General features: G+C 57.1%; 2 protein-coding genes across 2 annotated transcripts; both read left to right on the top strand.

The window, feature by feature from the left end:
- Positions 1-952: 952 nt before the first annotated feature.
- On the top strand, positions 953-8,015 carry SBK3 (SH3 domain binding kinase family member 3; the record flags this gene model as incomplete). Its single annotated transcript, XM_082861949.1, has 5 exons — positions 953-997; positions 1,526-1,676; positions 2,205-2,407; positions 3,683-4,341; positions 8,009-8,015. 5 exons carry the CDS (start codon positions 953-955, stop codon positions 8,013-8,015), a joined length of 1,065 nt encoding a protein of 354 aa, XP_082718075.1.
- Positions 8,016-8,048: 33 nt separating this feature from the next.
- Positions 8,049-11,950, top strand: SBK2 (SH3 domain binding kinase family member 2; the record flags this gene model as incomplete). The annotated part of the gene is made up of 3 exons (XM_082861948.1): positions 8,049-8,307; positions 10,373-10,575; positions 11,360-11,950. 3 exons carry the CDS (start codon positions 8,049-8,051, stop codon positions 11,948-11,950), a joined length of 1,053 nt encoding a protein of 350 aa, XP_082718074.1.
- Positions 11,951-20,125: the final 8,175 nt, after the last annotated feature.

Here is a 20,125-nt window from a genome sequence, read left to right as displayed (position 1 = left end):
TAAGCCGATTGCCACTCAGAACCTCAGTTTCCTTTTCTGTAAACTGGGGATAAATCACCACCCTTTTGGGTGGCTGGGAGGATGCAGCATAAAGGCCCCAGTGCAGAGCTGGGCTCAGAGCCTTGCTGAGTACATGAAAGAAGACTTTTCCCCAGAGTCCTCTATTAAGAGCTCCCGGGTCTGATGGGGGAGGGCTGGGGGTGGGGACTCTTGGTATTAGGGGGCTTTGGGAGTGGTCTCCCTGGTCACCAGAGGCCCATGGAGGCAGGTGGATGCACAGAGCCCTGGGTCTCCCAACCCAGGTAAGGTGTATGAAGGGGCTGGGCTCCCCTTTCTCTGCTGCCCTCAGGCCTGGCCCCTGGGGGTTCATAATATGTTTTGTCCCCTCTGTCCTGGGACCAGAGCCCAGAGTCCAAGCTGGTCTAAGTTTGGAAGGGGGAGGGAGGGGTGGGGGGGTGACAGGATGTCTCTGAGCTGTCACACACACCCCTGTCCCAGGCCCAGAAAAAGGGAGGGACAAAAGGCTTGGAGAGAGTCAGAAACAAAGACGGGAGAGAGACGGAGAGACACTGGGGAGAGCAGGCCAGAGTGGGGGACAGAGTGCGGACATCCTGAAAGACAGACAGACAGACAGACAGCGACCATAGTGGGAAGAGCGTGGGGACAGGAGCGAGGGGCCAGGGACCAACAGACAGGCGGGGAGACCCACCCTGAGACCCGGGAGCTAGAAAAAGGGCAAGACAGAGACAGGGAGGTGTGGAGAGAGGGGGCCAGACAGGCAGGGAAGTCTCTGGACTTGGACGCAGAGGGGCACGGAGGCAGACCCTTCGGATGAGCTCCAGGCCTTGGCTCTGCTCAGGGGTGCAGTGGAGCTCAGTGGGCGTGCCGCTTTTGGGGAGCCCAGACCAGGGGTGCTTGCCCGAGGGCCAGCTGACACCAGGTCACCCTTGAGATGGAGCTCAGGGACCCCGAGAACCAGGAGGATGGGGACCCGGAGGTGAGAGAAAGGAGACGAGGGAGGGAGAGACAGAGAGAGACAGAGAGGGATGCGGGAGATGGAGAGGGCCAGGGGCAGACACACACAGAGAGACACAGAGAGACACGGAAGAGACAGGGAAACAGAGAAACATGAAAGACCCAGAAGAACTAAACCCGAGGACACACAGCAAGGCCAAGACCCCTGGGGGAAATGTACTCAGAAACAAAGAACAGGAAACCCGGGAAGAGAGGAGGATGGAGAAAGAGAGGCGTAGAGTCGGGGTGGTGTGGGCTGAGGAGGCCCCCAGTGGGGCTGGGGCTTTGGTGCCTCCCACAGATGGCAGTGGGCAGGGGCGCTGAGACAATCACCCATAACCCCGCCAGGACACAAAAACAGGTGGCCTGAGGGCGGGTGAGTCATTGTGACTCATGCCCCTCCCTGGGGACCAACCCCCCACCTCAGCCCTGGGCTGGGCCTCCAGGCCCCCCTGCTGTTCTGGGTGGCCCCCAGACTCACCCCCTCCCCACCTCTGTCCCTCTCCTGCAGGAGGACACAGCCACGGCCCTCCAGAGGCTCGTGGAGCTGACGGCCACCAGGGTGACCCCAGTGAGGAGTCTGCGTGTCCAGTATCACCTCATCCGAAAGCTGGGCTCCGGCTCCTACGGCCACGTGCTCCTTGCCCGGCCTCGCCAAGGGGGTGAGTTTGGCCACCAAAGGGCACAGTCCTTGACGTCCCCCAGGCTTCCCCCTCTGAAACCACTGAGACAGGGAGCAGCCTTGCGGGGAGCTGATGAGGACACATCTTGATGGGGTTCCAGAAAGTTAAGAGCTCTGTGGTCTTCCAAAAAATGGAACTCACCCAGAGAGGGTGAGAGACTTGCCTGAGGTCACACAGCAAGGCGGGAGCACAACTTGGACTGAAATTCAAGTCTCCGCGTCCCCTACTTTATGCGAGAGAAAACTGAGGTCCAGAGAGGGTAAGGCAGTTGTGCAAGACCACAAAGCAATCTGAGGCAGAGCAGAAAGAGTCCTCAGGGAAGGTCTCCTCCAACCTCCACTTCACAGATGGAGAAACTCGAGGCACAGAGAGGTCAGACACTATGCCCTGCCCCTCTTGTTTTATATGTAAGACGTCTGAGGCTCAGAGAGGTCGAGTGGCTTGCCTAGGGCCCCACAGCAAGATCAGAGCGCCCTGAGTTCCCTTCTGCCCCCGCCTCCCCAGCAGGTCCGGCTGTGGCTCTGAAGCTCCTACCTCGGGACTCGGTCCTGAGAACCACCTTCCTGAGAGAGTTCTGTGTGGGCCGCTGTGTCTCATCACATCCAGGCCTGCTCCAGACCCTGGCAGGACCCCTGGAGACCCCCCGACACTTCGCCTTGGCCCAGGAGTATGCGCCCTGTGGGGATCTCAGCGGGATGCTGCAGGAACGGGTGAGGCAGGGAGGCAAGGGACAGAGGTTGGGACTGTTCATCCCAGGTCTGACTTTGTCCCTCCCCCAGTCCTGTCTCCAACCCTGACCCCCAAATCTTAACTCTGCCCTAAGCCCCCAAACCACCTCCTTATTTCTAATTCTCAATGCAGTTCCATGACTAACCCCAACCCTAATCCATCCAGGGCAGGGAGTTGGGACTGGGGTTGAGGATGGATCAGGTCAGATGAGGTGGTAGGGAAGGAGACAGAGATGGGCTTTTAATTGGCATTGGCATTGGGAACGGGTGTGGGTGGAGTTGGATGGGTTGAGTTTAGGGTTGATTATAGATTGGTCACGGGTGTGGAGAAGAGCATGGCTGGGGCTGCAGAGTGAAGCAGAGATGCTTGAGAATGTGTATGTAGGTTGAGTTGGAGAAGGGCTGTAATGAAGTTCTCTCTAGAAAGACCAGGTCAGGACTGAATCCATGATATTCTGGGGGTACTTGAGTTTGCAGTTAGGGTAGGGCCATCTTTAGGAATAGACTTTGGATTTGAAATAGAGTTGGGGATAAACAGAAGGAAAAAAGGAAGGGAGGGAGAGAAGGAGGGAAAGAGTAGGATGGACGGATGGATGGAAAGATGGGTGGATGGATGGATGGATGGATGTTTGGATGGATTGAAGGACGGAGGGATGAATGGATGGATGTTGGCTATTAAATAACTGGACAAATTATTGAATTGCTGACTAGCTGGCGGAATGGGTATTGAGTGGAAACCCTGCTGTGTAGACCGTTGGATGGATAACTGGTTTGATGGATGGATTGCTGTCTTGCTCCGTGGCTAGCTGGATGGATCGATCTATCAGTCGATTGATGAAATAACCTGTGGGACTTTAGAACTGGGTCTGAGTTAGAGATGGGACCTCCATTAGTACGGGACTCAGATTAGGATTAAGTGTGGGATTTGGGTTTTCACTGGAGATCTTGGTGGTCAGTTTAGAGGAGATAAGAAATATAAGGAATGGGTTTGAGTGTTAGGACAAAGTCTGATGGAAGTTCAAGAAGTTCTCGTTAGATCTGGGGTTCCAGTGAGGAAAACATCTGGGATTTGGTCTACAGGAGTACAGATGTGGGGGCAGCTTGTGGTTGAGGGTGACCTGGAGAAGCTGTTGGGGGTATGTTCTGGGGACACTAGAGGTAGCCCCTTGTCTGGGAATTTGGATTCTTGAACCCCAAGAAGCAACGTAAAGAAGGAACCAAAGCAGCCTGACCTTCGTCCTCTCTCTTTGACCCCAGGGCCTCCCAGAGCTGCAGGTGAAGCGGGTGGTGGCCCAGCTAGCTGGAGCCCTGGACTTCCTCCATGGCCGGGGGCTGGTGCATGCGGACGTCAAGCCAGACAACGTGCTGGTCTTCGACCCTGTCTGCAGCCGTGTGGCCCTGGGTGACCTGGGTCTGACCCGGCCTGAGGGCAGTCCAACCTCTGCCCCACCAGGGCCACTGCCCTCCGCCCCACCCGAGCTCTGCCTCCTGCTGCCCCCTGACACACTGCCCCTGCGACCAGCAGTGGACTCCTGGGGGCTGGGGGTGCTTCTCTTCTGTGCGGCCATGGCCTGTTTCCCTTGGGATGCGGCGCTAGCCCCTGACCCTGGGTTTGAGGCCTTTGCTGGCTGGATGACCACCAGGCCCCAGCCACTTCAACCACCGCCCCCTTGGGACCAGTTTGCGCCCCCAGCTCTGGCACTGCTCCAGGGGCTTCTGGACCTGAATCAAGAGACTAGGATCCCCCCACTGGCTGTCCTGGGCTTCCTGGGGGATGATTGGGGGTTAAAGGAGAACAAAGAGAGACCTGGGGGCTTGGGGAGTGTGTCCAGTGAAGACGGGGAGGAGGAAGAGGGGGGAGCAAGCCTGGAAGAGTGGTCAGAGGGGGAAGAGAATGACGACAATGATGGTGGGAGGTGCGGACAGATGGGGGACAGCCCTGACCAGCTGACTGGGACAAGCGCCCAGAGCTTGGGCCAAAGGCCTCTCCCCCAGCCCCCATGGCCACCTGGATGGAGAGACAGCTGCTCCCGGGAGGACAGAGATGGAACACATTGCATCTCTCCCAACTGAAGCCTGGACTTGTATGCACAATTCCCCTCCTGACTGAGGACCCATGGGTCCAGGCCCCCAGCCCCTCCTCCCTCAGACCCAGGGGTCAGACCCCCACCCCTCCTCCCTCAGACCCAGGGGTCCAGGCCCCCAGCCCCTCCCCCTCAGATCCAGGGGTCCTGACCCCTCCTCCCTCAAGGACCCTTCCTCTCTCTTTTGTCCTGAGCGTGTCTTCTTGAAGGAAGGTGCTGTTTCCCCTGTAGATGCATTTCTGCACGGTGGGGACATGTTGGGTGCTTATGGACTTGTGATGTGGTCAGTCCTCTCCTTTAAGACCTTAGGTGACTCCCGCTGGCCCTGGCACCAAATCTGGGCTTTCCATATCCAACACCATGGAAACCTCGCCTTCCATCTCTCCCACTTCCCTGGGCTCTGGGGGACATTAAGGAGAGGCACTCATCCTTTCTGGACCTAAATGGACACACAGATAGGCACACACACACCCTCTCTTGCTTGCAGACGTTTGGAAACCCTGTGTTCTCCCCCGAGAATGCCTTCTTCCCAACTCCAGGCCTCCAGAAAGTAGACCCCTCCCCAGGGGCCTCTCCGGCTCCTCCGAAACTTGTAGCCCAGGGATCTGCGCCTCCACCTTTTTCATCTCCCCTCGCAGGCTGCCCAGGATAGACTTGGTCTTGTCCCCCTGCACATCCTTTCGGGTTCTGCTCTCACACGGCGAGCCTCCCGCGCCAGCTCCCTGAGAGCACAAGCACCGTGGCGTGTGCTGGTCCCGTCCACGCTGAGGGCCACGGCTGGTTTGCAGGGATCTGTGTTCACCCGGGCCGGCCCGATGCCACCCCCATCCCAGCACACAGACCCCTGACTTGTGAAGCTTCCCGCCTGCAAGGCAGGGGCTGCGTGGATCCCATGCCGCGTGCCCCGCACCCAGCACGGCCACGGGGGCCTGCTTCTTTCTGGGGAATCTGTCCTACGTGCTTTCTAGATTTAAAAACGTGAGTTCACTCCATACGACGGGGTGTCCTGAATTGGACCCTGGGGCAGGTAAAGGCTGTTGATGGACATGGGAAGCATCTAGCGTTTGACTGACGGTTACTGTCTACATTTGGACAAATGCACCGATGGCTGGGTGAGGGACTCACCTGGCAGAGAGCTTGGTGAGGCGACATGGGAGCTCAAAGCAGCTGTCCTGCACATCCAAAAATGATTCTGAAATAAAAAGTAAATTTAAAAAGAATCAAGTGAGTTCACATGGATCATCTCGCTCTAAACCTGAGGGGGTGGGTGCAACCCTCCGGGACCCCACCCCTGCCTCCTCCTTCAGCCCTGGGAGTCCCTGCCTGCCCCCCGCCCAACTTTGAAGTCTGCAGACTCATAACTGGGACTCCCCTCCCTTCTTCCCCTCCCTTCAGGGCCTTCACTTCCCAGTTGCTGCACCACCTGCTCCCCCTCTGCTCCGAGTCTGAGGTCATTTCTCACTGCATCATTCTGGAATCTTGTTGTCTCATCCTTTCCCCACACAGGACCCCATGTCTCCTCCCCCGGACGCCCCTTACCAAACACTTGTGTCAGACCTGTCAGTGGGGCACTAATGGGGCAGCTGGCTGGGGTCAAGGCAGGGGCAAGCTGGAGAAATGATTTCATCCTCTACAGGGGACCAGGACTCCTGGATCTGAGGGGGGAGAGGCTGGGGGCCTGGACCCCTGGATCTGAGGGGGGAGGGGCTGGGGCCCGGACCCATGGGTCTGAGGGGGGAGGGGCTGGGGGTCTGGACCCCAGTGTCTGAGGGAGGAGGGGCTGGGGATCTGGACCCCTGGGTCTGAGGGAGGAGGGGCTGGGGGCCTGGACTCCTGGGTCTGAGGGGGGAGGGGCTGGGGGCCCGGACCCCTGGGTCTGAGGGAGGAGGGGCTGGGGGTCTGGACCCCAGGGTCTGAGGGAGGAGGGGCTGGGGGCCCGGACCCCTGGGTCTGAGGGAGGAGGGGCTGGGGGTCTGGACACCAGGGTCTGAGGGAGGAGGGGCTGGGGCCCGGACTCCTGGGTCTGAGGGGGGAGGGGCTGGGGGTCTGGACCCCTGGGTCTGAGGGAGGAGGGGCTGGGGGCCCGGATCCCTGGGTCTGAGGGAGGAGGGGCTGGGGGTCTGGACCCCAGGGTCTGAGGGAGGAGGGGCTGGGGTCTGGACCCCAGGGTCTGAGGGAGGAGGGGCTGGGGGTCTGGACCCCAGGGTCTGAGGGAGGAGGGGCTGGGGCCCGGACTCCTGGGTCTGAGGGGGGAGGGGCTGGGGGTCTGGACCCCAGGGTCTGAGGGAGGAGGGGCTGGGGGCCTACACCCCAGGGTCTGAGGGAGGAGGGGCTGGGGCCCGGACTCCTGGGTCTGAGGGGGGAGGGGCTGGGGGTCCGGACCCCTGGGTCTGAGGGAGGAGGGGCTGGGGTCTGGAACCCTGGGTCTGAGGGGGAGGGCCTGGGGGCCCGGACTCCTGGGTCTGAGGGGGGAGGGGCTGGGGGCCCAGACCCCTGGGTCTGAGGGAGGAGGGGCTGGGGTCTGGTCTGAAGAGGGAGGACTGACTTCCTGGCCTGGGATATCTGTCTGGCCAGAGCCAGTTCTGGGAGACAACGCACGATGTCGCTCTCCCCATGAGGTTCAAGGGGCGAGGCCTGGGGCGGGGCTACGACCCCCTAGGTGGGGGCGGGGTCTTGCTGCAGGGCAGGCCTCTGCTGGCCTGGGCTCTGAGTGCTGGGCACTGACCACAGCGGGCAGCCGAAGGGTCAGGCAAGCCTTGGAGAAGGTGAGGTCCGGAGGTTGGAGCCCGGGTCAGGAGGAGGCAAGGGTCAGACCTCCTGAGGTGGGCCTGAGGGTGAAGCTGTGCAGGTGGTCAGAGTCCTGGGTTCTTTGGGGGATCAGGGGCTAATTACAGACCTTGAGACTGTGGAGTGGTTGAGTGTCAGGGACACAGAGTCTTGGGGGGGCTCCCAAGATGTGTGAGTTACATAAGGTCGTGGCAGAGGGGTCGGCTGGGGGCCGGGGCCCCTGGGTCTGAGTGGGGAGGGGCTGGGGCTGTTGAGTTGGAGCCCAGACCACGAAGGGCTTGGAGCTCATCCCGAGCACTTAGCTCCCACCCAGGCCCCAGGCGTCCCCGGGCCCTGGTGTGAGCCGCCGCCCTGCACAGGCCCTGGGGGCAGAGAGCACCTGTTTACTCTTAGGAGGCTGAGGCTTCTCACCCACCCCCAGGGCCCAAGTCTGTTTGCTTTGGAAACAGGTGGGGGGTGTCTCGAGTTATCTGGTTCATCTTTCATCCTCAGGCCATCAGGTGGCGCAGGGATGTGGGGGTGGGGTGAGGGACATCTGTGGCCTCAGACTTGACCTCACCCCAACCCGAGACTGGTCTCCCCACTCCCAAGACGCCTCTAATAAGAAGGGAAAATGAGTCACGATGGCCTGAGACAATCAGCTTCCACCCTCCTCCTCAGATCCAGGAGTCCAGGTCCCCAGCCCCTCCTCCCCTGGCCCCTGGTCTGGCAGGACCTAAGTCCTGGTCACCCTCTCTTCTGCCCTTGCAGAGATGCCTGGGAAGCCATCAGAGGAGAAACAGGTGGAAATGGAGATGGGGGCTGTGGAGAACGGTGCTGGGGAGGACCTGGGGGGCCTCACGGCAGAGGAGCTGCGGCAGGGCCAGGAAGCGGCCCTGGCACTGGAGGACATGATGGCGCTGAGCGCCCAGACCCTGGTCCAGGCCGAGGTGGACGAGCTCTACCAGCACGTGCGTCCCCTGGGCCAGGGTCGCTTTGGCCGGGTCCTGCTGGTCACCCACCGTCAGAAAGGTACAAAGGCCTGGGGACAGAGGCGGGGGGCAGTGGTGTGGGCCCAGGCAGAAGCTAGCCAAGGCTGAGGAGTCTGTAAACCTCAATCAAGTCCTGCCTCTGCTCCTTCCAGGCTGTGTGATCTTAGTAACTCCCCTACCCTCTCCGAACCTCAGCCTCCTCCTTTGAAAACGTGGGTGATGATTCCTTCTCTGAAAGAACTGTGATTCTCTGAGGAAATGTTGGTAGCTCTAGTTGCTGGGGACAATGGGGAGGAAGACAGAGCCCCCTCTCATGGCCCTCACACGTGGCCGGCTTGGTGGTCATCGTGGGAGTGACGCAGAGCCATGCTGTCTGCCAGGCACTTAGCAAGGCCAGCACACGGTGGTTGTGCACCCCAACCCCAATCTGGTCATCACCTTCCAAGGAGACTGGAGGGCTCAGCCCTGTCCAGGGGGCTGCTGGGCCCCCAAGGAGGAGTCTGAGCCAGCCCAGCCTTCAGGGAGCTCCCAGCACGAATGGGGAGAGGGTGTGTTAGGTTCCTATGATTGTCATAATGAAGTACCACAGACTAGGGGGGGCTCACAGTTCTGGAGGCGGGAGTCCGAGATCAAGGTGCCAGCACGGTTGGTTTCTCCTGAGGCCTCTCTCCTCGGCTTGCAGACGGCCACCTTCTCCTTGTGTCCTCACACCGTCTCCCCTGTGTGCATGTCTGTGTCCAAATTTCCTCTTCTTATAAGGACACCAGTCATACTGGACTAAGGACCACCCCAATGATCTCATTTTACCTCTTTCAAGACCCTCTCTCCAGGGAATTCCCTGGCGGTCCAGTGGTTAGGATTCTGCACTTTCACTGCCACGGGCCTGGGTTCAATCCCTGGATGGGGTACTAAGATCCCGCAAGCCGTGTGGCGCGGCCAAATACAGTCATATTGTGTGATACTGCAGGGTGAGAACTTTAACATATGAATTTCGCAGTGGGGAGTGGTGGGGGGAGGGACACAAGGCAGCCCACAACAGAGAAAGATGCAAAAAGATGCAGACCTGGGTCGTCACAGAACTTGGAGGCCATAATGGGGAACAGGGGGTTTGTAAGGGGGACTCTTCCAGGTCCTCAAAATCGAAGGCAGCTTGTGCATGATGGTGGGAATTCAGAGCATTGTCGATAAACAGAAGAGGCACTGCTGCACCCAGTTGGGGAGGGGGAGGGGAATGGTTAGCATTTTAGGTAAGGACGTGACCCTCCCCCATCACACACAGCCTCTTGGGCAAGGTTGGGCCCTGGCAGCTGGTGACTCAAAAATTGAACAAACCATATGCTATTTGTCTTTCTCTGTCTCACTTACCTCACTCAGTATGACAATCTCTAGGTCCATCCATGTTGCTGCACATGGCACGATTTCATTCTTTTTTATGGCTTGAGGAATAGTCCATCCTGTGTTTATCCATTCGTCAATGGGCATTTAGGTTGCTTCCATGTCTTGGCTATTGTAAATAGTTCAGCTATGAACATTGGGGTGCATGTATCTGAATGGAGTCTTTACCAGATATATGCCCAGGAGTAGGATTGCAGGATCACATGATAACTCTATTTTCAGTTTTTTAAGGACCGTAATGGAAAAGAAAAAAACAAAAATTGGAGAAACCAGAGTTTCTGCCTCCTGGGAGCTTACATTCTAGGAAGTTGTTTCCACGTGTGGCAAAATTCACAATAATTCCTTAGTGGGGTCTAATACCCAGTTCAGGGTATCTTTTCCCCAGTTGCCTCAAACATGGCTTTTTGGCATGGGTTTGCTGGAACGAGGGGCCCAATAAAATTATTGGAAGTTCTGAGTTCGGTTTTCGTGGTACCATTCTACCTGCTCCAAGACAGCAGAGTAGGAACTCACTAAATACTATTATCATTATTATTATTATTATCATCACCACTGGTGTTGTTTCAGTGGCCACGCTGTTCTAGGGCAGGCTTGTCAGGGGGCAGGCGGTGGAGGGGGTGAGGGCGGCATATGGGAGAGAGTCCAGGCTGAGGGACAGCAGGGCTGGCCCTAGGCTCATGCACCTCTCACCTCTGTCCCTGCTCCGTCAGGCACAACCTTTGCCCTGAAGCAGCTCCCGAAGGCCTCCACCACCCTCCGAGGCTTCCTGTATGAGTTCTGTGTGGGCCTCTCCCTGGGCTCGCACTCGGCCATCGTGGCGGCCTACGGCATTGGCGTGGAGTCAGTCGACTCCTACAGCTTCCTGACCGAGCCTGTCCTGCATGGAGACCTCATCGCCTTCATCCAGCCCAAGGTGGGTCAGCCTCCCATGGCTCAGGGGGTGCCACGTGGACGCCCCTACCCAACCTGGGCCCCAGGAATCACACTCACTGCATGGTGACTCAGGTAGCCCTGCAGAGGCCTCACTGGGCCCGCAGGTCTTGTGGAATTGTGAGGCCTCTGAGGAGTTCATGGCCGCCACGGAACCAACACTGCACCCTACTGAGGTTCACCAGGGCCCACAGGGCTCACGCCAGGCCTCACAGGGCTCACACCAGGCCCACGGGGCTCACGCCAGGCCTCACGGGGCTCACGCCAGGCCCCACGGGGCTCACGCCAGGACCCACGGGGCTCACGCCAGGACCACGGGGCTCACGCCAGGCCCCACGGGGCTCACACCAGGGCCACGGGGTTCACACCAGGGCCCACGGGGCTCACACCAGGGCTCACGGGGCTCACACCAGGCCCCACGGGGCTCACACCAGGGCCACGGGGTTCACACCAGGCCCCACGGGGCTCACGCCAGGCCTCACGGGGCTCACGCCAGGGCTCACGGGGCTCACACGAGGGCCCACGGGGCTCACACCAGGGCCACGGGGCTCGCACCAGGCCCCACGGGGCTCACACCAGGCCTCACACCAGGGCCCACGGGGCTCACGCCAGGCACCGCGGGGCTCACACCAGGCCTCACCAGAGCCACCCTCTATGGGGCCCTCCATCCCCTGGGCCTGCTCCCCGGGGCCGAGGACAAACGCTATGGCCCCGTTCCCTTCTGGCTGGCGGGCAGGGTGATGGACCCTGACACCTGTCACCCACAGGTGGGCCTCCTGCAGCCAGCAGCCCAGCGCTGTGCGGCGCAGCTGGCCTCAGCCCTGGAGCACATCCACTCCCGCGGCCTGGTGTACCGGGACCTCAAGCCGGAGAACGTGCTGGTGTGCGACCCAGCCTGCCGGTGGGTCAAGCTTGCCGACTTCGGCCACACGCGGCCCCGCGGGACCCTGCTGCGCCTGGTGGGGCCGCCCATACCCTACACGGCCCCGGAGCTCTGTGGCCCCCCGCCCCGCCCCGAGGGCCTGCCCATCCAGCCCGCCCTGGACGCTTGGGCCCTGGGCGTCCTGCTCTTCTGCCTTCTTACTGGCTACTTCCCCTGGGACCAGCCCCTGGTGGAGGCCGACCCCTTCTATGAGGACTACGTCATCTGGCAGGCCTCAGGCCAGCCCCAGGCGCGTCCTCAGCCCTGGCTTGGCCTGACGCCCGTGGCAGACGCTCTCCTGTGGGGGCTGCTGGACCCTCACCCCCGAAGGAGAAGCCCCGTGAGCTCCATCCGGGACTACCTGGGGCGGCCCTGGAGGCAGCGGGAGGGGGAGGCCGAGGAGGCGCCCCAGGGGGAGAAGGGGGACCCAGAGTGAGAAGCGCGGGGGCAGCCCGGGCCCAGCCCGGCCTGGGGAGGCTCCGGAAGGCAACCCCAGCCCCCATCCTGAGGCCTCCTCCGCATTCATGGGTGGCGGCTGGCTGCTCTGCTGTCTGTTGGTCTCTGTCTCATGATTTTCCCCTTTCTGTCCTTAATTCCCACGTTGGGGCATCTGTCTGCTGCCTTGGTCCGGGGGAAGGGGGTCTCCGAGAGCACCCCGTGTCTGTCCACACCTGCCCCATCTTCCCCGGGCCTTGGCACCCGCTGCTCCCTTTGCCTGCCGTGTTCTGGGTGCTTTCCCGCACCTCCTGCCAAGCTGTCCCAGCCAGGCCGCCCCTCACCACCGCGGGACACTACAGCCTGCACTCCCAGCCCCCTACTCTTGCTCCGCTCCCCTTTCCTCTGTGACACTCACTCCCTTCCAGCCGGACAATTTGTCTATTTGTAGTGGTTATTCCGTGTGCCCGGCTGGAATGTGGGCTCCCGGGGGCCCAGGATCTCAGCCTGTCCTGCTCTCTGACGGATGCCACGTAGAAGGGGTCATCCTGCCCCATGTAGGTGGTCCACAGATGCTTATTCAGTAAACGGACCCCCCTGGTTTTGCACAGCCTCCCTCCGTGTATGCCTGTCTTCCTGCCCTTGTCTTTTCTGTTTTGCTGGGTTCCGCTCCCTGCCTAACTCCCTCTTCCTCCCCACATGCTGGGCCCACGCCCTCTGGATAATGTGCTTTGTCTCTCTGTCACCCCAACCGCTCTCTGCAAATAAAGTCCATCTGGCACTTAGGTCCCCGTGACGCTGTCGGTCTGGCAGTGTGGGAAAGAGAAGGCCGGCGTGTGCGTGCCTGTGTGCCCTGGAGAGCATGTTGTGGAGGAGAGACAGAGACAGAGAGAAACGGAGAGACAGACAGAGGCAGAAAGAATGGCAGACAGTGGTCCCACCGGGCGCTCCTGCGAGGTGCTGGCTCCGCGTGTGCGTTTGTGGTGTCCCTGGGAGTGTGTCAGCACTGTTTGCACCTACCCTGCACACATATGTGTGAGAAGGAGAGGGATTAGCCACCAGAGCTGGAAAGTGTCCAGCTGTTCTCAGGTGGGTAGGAACTTGAGCGTGTATTTCTGGGTGTTTGTGTGTCCATGAGTGTCTGAGCCCACGTGTGTGTGTAAACAATGGTGTGTGTTTGTGTGCGGGGGAGAGAGAGAGACATGAGGGTTTGAACACAGATGACATGAGTGCGTGGGCTTTGTGTGTCTACAAGCGTCTGAGCCCCCGTGTGCTCATGTAATCGTGTGACTGCCTGGGTGAGGGGAGAAAATAGAGTCTGTGTGCATCTCACTGTGTGCAGTGAGATGCTTGCGTGTCTGTGAGGCCTTGGGCCTGCATGTGTGGTGTGTGTGTGTGTGTGTGTGTGTGTGTAGCAGGGGGAAGACAAGTCACAGGCGCGGCTGCCAGTTACCAGCTGGGCCCTCCTCTCCTTCACACCCACCCGCCCCCGCCACCCCGTCACCCTGGCCCCTTCTTGGCAGCTGCCCTGTTTGCAAACACTCTCTCTTCCTCTCTGTGCCCTCCTTGGCCGCCCGCCTAGAGAATGGCTACAACTCAGGGCTGGATCATATGTCATCCTCTCCCTGGCCCTGCACCCCCCAGGGCCCCTGCTGTGGCCACCAAGGTGTTGCCTGAAGGGGAGGGGTGTGGTGGAGGCAACATGTGTGGAGTGACCCCAAGGATCCTTTCAATCTAAGTTCAGTCCAGAGACCTGGGGACATGGGCCCCTGTCCCGGGCAATCCAGGTGAGCTTCCTGGAGTAGGGGGAGAACAAGATGGTGGGTGCAGTAGGGGGAGCACGAGCGGGACCTCCTGCCACCTCACCCGTGAATCTGAAATAACCCAAGCAATTAGGCCAAGAATGTGTCCCAAAAAAGCTGGAGGTGGCTGGGGGGTGGGGTGGGGCTGAGGGGCGGGGGAGTGGAGAGGAGCAGGGTCTGGGGGGGCACAGAGGGTGCTAATTGGTGGCATCAGCTGGGGATACACTGGGAGGTGATAATGACCCAGCGATGGGCCCCCGCAGGAGGGCTGGAGGAAGAGACAGGAGTGGATGGGGTGGTGCTAATTTAGCGTTACTTAATGACAAGACACATAATACTAATCGTGATACTTTACTCGAGTGAAGCCGCTTACCCCTCAAGCAGCTCCCAGCAGGTGGCACGTCCTGAACTCGCTGGAAGGGGTCCCTTAGATCCTCCCCACTTCAGGGGTGGACACAGGTGGTCCAGAGCAGCCGAGGTGCCTGCCTGAGGTCACACGGAACGTTGGGCAGAGGGAGGATTCAAATCCAGGCCAGCTCTTCAACTGTCCAAGGTCCATGCTCGATCTTCATTCCCCGACCAGAGGTCGAACCTGTGCCCCCTGCGTTGGAAGTGCAGAGTCTTAACAGCTGGACCGCCAGGGGAGTCCCAAGCTCCATGCTCTTAAACTGTAGGAGTGTCCTGTGGCCGTCAGGACCTGGGGGAGGGGTCTTGAGGGGACTGGGGGCCTGAGCACACGTGTGTGAGTGTGGATGTGAGTGTGACAGAGTAAGGATGAGTGTGAGTATGTGGGTGTGTGTTGCTGAGGTGGCCGCCCCTCCCTTGGAGGAGATGCGAGTTGGGACACCTACATGGAAAGGAAGGTCGAAAAGCTTTTGGACCCAGGCAAGGGCCGTAGTGGAAAGACAGACAGTAACATGTGCTGGCAAGGGGGTGGAGAAGTTGGAGCCCTCCTATGGGGCTGGCAGAATGTAAAAGATGGGGCAGTTGCTTTGGAAGACCGCCTGGCAGTTCCTCAAAATGTTAATTAACCATGGAGCTACGATATGGCCCGGCAATTCTGCTCCTAGGTAAATGCCCATGAGAAATAAAAACATGCCTCCACACAAATGTTCACGGCAACATTGCTCACAATAGCGAGAGTGGGAACAACCCAAATGTCAAGCCACTAACAAAGGGATAAAAGAAATGTGGTCTAGGGAATTCCCTGGCGGTCCAGTGGTTAGGACTCCACGCTTTCACTGCTGAGGGCCCAAGTTCAATCCCTAGTTGGGGAACTAAGATTTCATAAGTCGCGTGGTGCAGAAAAAAAAAAAGAAATGTGGTCTATCCATCCAGTGGAGTATTACTCAGCCATAAAAAAGAAGGAAGCACTGACACATGCTACATCATGGATGAACCTCAAAAACCCAGAGCCAGTCACAGAAGATGACCTACTGTAGGATTCTGTGTATCCACAGAGGAAGAAAGATTAGTGATTGCCAGGGGAAATGGGGAGTGACTGACTGCTCATGGGTACAGGCTTGCTTTTTAGGGGTGGCGATAGTGGTGGAAAAGCTCTAAAATTAGATTGTGCTAAATGTTGCACAATTCTCTGAGTACATTAAAAGTCATTGAATTGTACATGTAAAAAGGGTGAACTTTGGATGGACCTAGAGATTATCATACTAAGCGAAGTCAGAGAAAAACAACTATCATATGATATCACATACACGGAATCTAAAAACATGATAAAATGAACTTATTTACGAAACAGAAATACACTCAGACTTAGAAAACAAACTTACGATTACCAAAGGGGAAAGGGGGAGGGAGGGATAAATTAGGAGTTTGGGGTTAAAATATACACACCACTATATATAAAATAGATAACCAACAAGGTCCTACTGTATAGCACAGTGAACTATACTCAGTATCTTGTAACAACCTATAATGGAAAAGAATCTAAAAAAGAATATATATATATATATATATATACTCTAAGAAAGAATAGATGTATGTATAACTGAATCACTTTGCTGTACACCTGAAATTAACACACTGTAAATTAACCATATTTCAATAAAATTTTTAGAAGGGTGAGATTGGCATGTAAATTTCATCTCAATGAAGCTGCTTAAAAGAAAAAAACCAAAACAGGCATTTCCAAGGTTCTCATGCTGTGACCTTGATTAGTTTCCTTTCCTTCTCTGAGCCTCTGAGTTCACATTAAAAAGAAAATGAAAAAGAAAAAATCCTGCCCTTTTTCTAATAGTGCTGAATTCAGGACCCACTCTTCACACAGGACCCGTTCACGTCTCTCTCCATTTTACAGACGAGACTGTCGAGGCCCCTACTTTCCAAAGACCCTAAAGTCAAAAGGTGGCTGAATCTGATTCCAAAGCCTTTGGTCTTGACTCCCCACTCACCCCCGACCCCACAAAGTGTACCTGGGCCCGTGATCACCAAGGAAGCTCTGGCTACACCCCAGCTGGGGAACCCCAAGTATACAAGCAGGACCAGTTACAAAATGTGTGGGTGTCCAGTACAAAATGAAAACGTGGGACTTCCCTGGTGGTCCAGTGGCTAAGACTCCGTGCTCCCAATGCAGGGGGCCCGGGTCGGATCCCTGGTCAGGGAACTAGATCCCGCATGCCACAACCAAGAGTCCACATGCTGCAATGAAGATCCCGCGTGCCGCGACTAAGACCCGGCGCAGCCAGATAAATAAATAACTAGATAAATATTTTAAAAGAGAAAACGTAGGGTTTCTTGTTTTTAAATAAAAGCTTTTGGGCTTCCCTGGTGGCGCAGTGGTTGAGAGTCCGCCTGCCGATGCAGGGGACACGGGTTCGTGCCCTGGTCCAGGAAGATCCCACATGCCGCGGAGCAGCTGGGCCCGTGAGCCATGACCGCTGAGCCTGCGCATCCGGAGCCTGTGCTCCGCAACGGGAGAGGCCACAACAGTGAGAGGCCCGCGTCCGGCAAAAAAAAAAAAAAAAAAAAAGCTTTTTCCCTCCCCGGCCCCCACCTTTGCTACTGAATGTCATGTTCCCTGGGCACCAGGATAATCACTGGCAGACCCTCAAGGGGTAGGGGATCGTGGAGGCTGCCTGAAGCTGGATAGCCAGGGGTCTGGCCACCAGAACTTATAGGGGATGTGGGGCTTTGCATGAGTCCCCGCTCCCAGCGCCCAGAGAATGCTTCCTTGTCTCATTGACCTCAAAACACAGAATCATCCATTGCAAACACAAAATCAAAAATCATGATGCACAGGACTTCCCTGGTGGTCCAGTGGGTCCAATGCAGGGGGCCCGGGTTTGATCCCTGGTTAGGGCACTAGGTCCCACATGCCACAGTGTGGCCTAAAAAGCCCAAAAACTCGAAAAAATCACAATGCGCATCAGATCGACTCATGGCCGCAGAACGTTAAAGCTGTGGGGCTGCAACCAACCCACACCCTCCTTGCAGGAAAGCGTTTACCTGGGACCCAGAAGGGCGCCAGCCTTGTAGGGCCTCAGAGACACTGTTCTCTGCATTCGTTCAGCTCAAGTACAGACATGCAAACGACTTGGGCAGCACCCACGCATCACCACCACCCCACCCTGCACCCCTAACCCCTGACCTTGTTAAAACGCAGATTCTGATCCGGTGGGTCTGGGTGGCACCCGAAATTCTGCTTTCCTAACCAGCTCCCAGGGGTGGCCGACACTTCTGGTCCATGGGTCGCACTTTGAGGTGCAAGGAATTGTGAGAACAGGATTTTAGAGTATTGATCCCACATCCCAGCTAAACGCTCATTAATGCTAGATACTTGTCCGCTTGATTCTTTGCGGTTTTCTATGTGGTCAGTCGTATCGCCTGTGGGAAATGACAGATCTGTGCCTCCCTTTCCACCCTTTGTCTGATTAACGATGTTCCCTCTGCTCCTACTTTGCGAAGAGTGCGTGTGTGTGCCTGTTTGTAAACCATGAATGGGTGTTAATTTTGTCAAATGTTTTCTCTGCATCAAGATTGCTAGGCCTCTGAAGCTACTGTTTTGGGCTTGTTGCAAGCTGGCAGGCACAGGATCAGGTTCAGATGTCCTGTGGGAGGTGTCCAGGGTCAGGGCCAGCAGTAGGTGGGGGCTGGCCTCCTATCCTGGCCATGGGCCCCGAGGCCAGATGTTTGGGCTTAGCTGCCTGGCCAAGCAGGGATAGAGTGACCGGATAATTAAGCACCCGCTTCTTTAGGGCTGGCAGGAGGTGGCAGAGGGTGGAGGGACCTGGGGCCCGAGTGCCCAGTAGCTCCCCCAACCCTGGCTTGCAGAGGGGCGCCAGGAGCCTGAATCCCCAGTGGGGCCCTCTGGGGTGACCTGGAGTAGGGGTGCACCTGCTCCCACCTGGGAACGAAAAAGGGGACCTCTTGCTTCCAAGTTGGGGTGCCACATTTGGAGTCCCGACTAGCAGAGGCCCTCCCCAGGTTACTAGTCAGCAGTTATTTAAGTCTTAGGGCTTAATGAGACCCAGGGAACAGGACTCTCAGTGTGCTTCTTCATCTGTTGGCAGGGGCAGACAGTTCATCTATCAAGACCCTCGGACAATATCCTTCCCCGCCCCCAGCAAGTAACTGGACCCTGCTGGCCTTTGCAGGACTGCGGGGGCAGCAGCTCCATGACCTTCCAGGACCTCTGAGCCAGGCTCCAGTCTGGGGAGAGGTGGGGAGGAGGGAATGGTTCCCTGCCTGAAGCTGCAGCAGCCAGAATACAACTTGGGGGGTCTTCCAAGACAGCCCCCAGTTTACAAGCTGAGGCTGAGAGAGGAGGAGGCCCACCTAAGGACATTCAGCGGGGGCCCATCGGCCCATCGTGGAAGCCTAACCTGGAGCCCCAGGCCAAGTCTGACGCCCGAGGAATTTGCATTGTTATTCTGAGTCCCCGCAGCTCTTCTCTGTGGACTGAGGCAAGGGGCTTGCCCTCTCTGAGCCTCAATGCCCTTTCTGAAACAGGGGTCAAGTTCCTCCCCCCAAGGGCTATAGTGAGGGTGGGATGTAGTGTATTAAGAGTCCACATTGTGTCTGGCACAGAGAAGCACGGTTAGGAACCGTCATGGTCACTCTTGTTAACTGAGCTCGTGTGCTAAGCTGTGTCCTCACCTGCACTAGCTCATCTAATCCTCACAACCACCCCAGGAGGCAGGAACGACCACTATCCCCATTGTACAGGTGGAAAAACTGAGGCTGGAGAAAGGAAATTAACTGCTAGAGTCCCAGAGCCAAGAGGCAGCCTTGAATCGAGGATAATCTGATTTGGGCACGTAATATCTTCTGAGCAAGGGCCCTGGGTCAGACAGGCCTGGGAACCAATCATGACTCTACTACGCACTCCCTGAGTGACCTGGGGTACACAACCAAATGTCTCTGCGCCTCAGTGCCCTGATCTGTAAAATGGGGATAAATACAATAATACCTATCACATACTGAGCTCTTATCAAGAGCCAGGCCCTGTGCTAAGCACTCTCACATAGGTATTAATCTATCAGTTAATCATCACAGCAGCCCCTGAGGTGCGTACTATTATTATGTTCCCTTTTAGAGATGGGGAAACTCAGACCAAGAAGTTAAGTAACCGGCTCAGGGTCATGCCCTCAAAGGCTCAAAACTCAGGCATTTAGGCTCCAAAGTTCACCCTCCCCCTGCTGAGCTGTGGTAAAGTACCCTCCTCAGTGGGTGTTCATGAAGGTAAAATGACATCATGCACACAAAGCCCTCAGAACAGAGCCTGACCCATAGGAGGTGCCCAGTGAACACTAGTTATTATTATCACGCACTCGTCATTCAAAAAATATTAATGGAGGGTGCAGCCGGTGTCAGGTTCTGTTCTAGGGGCTGGGCATACATCCGTGAACAAGAGAAAGATTTCTGCCCTCGTGGGGCTTCATCATGGCCATTATCACTGCCATCATGATCATCACTGCCATCATCACCCTGATCATCTTCGTCACCATCATCTCCATCATCACCATTATCATCACCATCATTATAATAGTCATTACCATGATCTTCATGACCATCATCACCATCATCTCCACCATCATCTCCATCATCACCATCACCACCATTATCATCACCATCACAATCATTATCATCACTTTCATCATTACTATCACATTACCATCAGGATAGGCATCACCACCATCATGGTCACCTTCATCACCACCACCATTATCACCATAATCATCCTCACCATCACTATCACCATTCTCATCTTCACCATCATAACCACCATCATACTCATCACCACTATCACCATCGTCCTCACCATCCTCACCACCTCACATGGTGCCTGTTGTATTCACGAACAGATCTTGTGATTCCACCTCCTCTAGTCCCCCAGAAACATCATTCACATTTTGTTT

Source organism: Leucopleurus acutus (genome assembly GCF_964270905.1).
Source record: "Leucopleurus acutus genome assembly, chromosome: 20".
NCBI lineage: Eukaryota > Metazoa > Chordata > Mammalia > Artiodactyla > Delphinidae > Leucopleurus > Leucopleurus acutus.
Note: the sequence above shows the minus strand (reverse complement) of the source record. Positions and strands in the feature narration are given on the sequence as shown.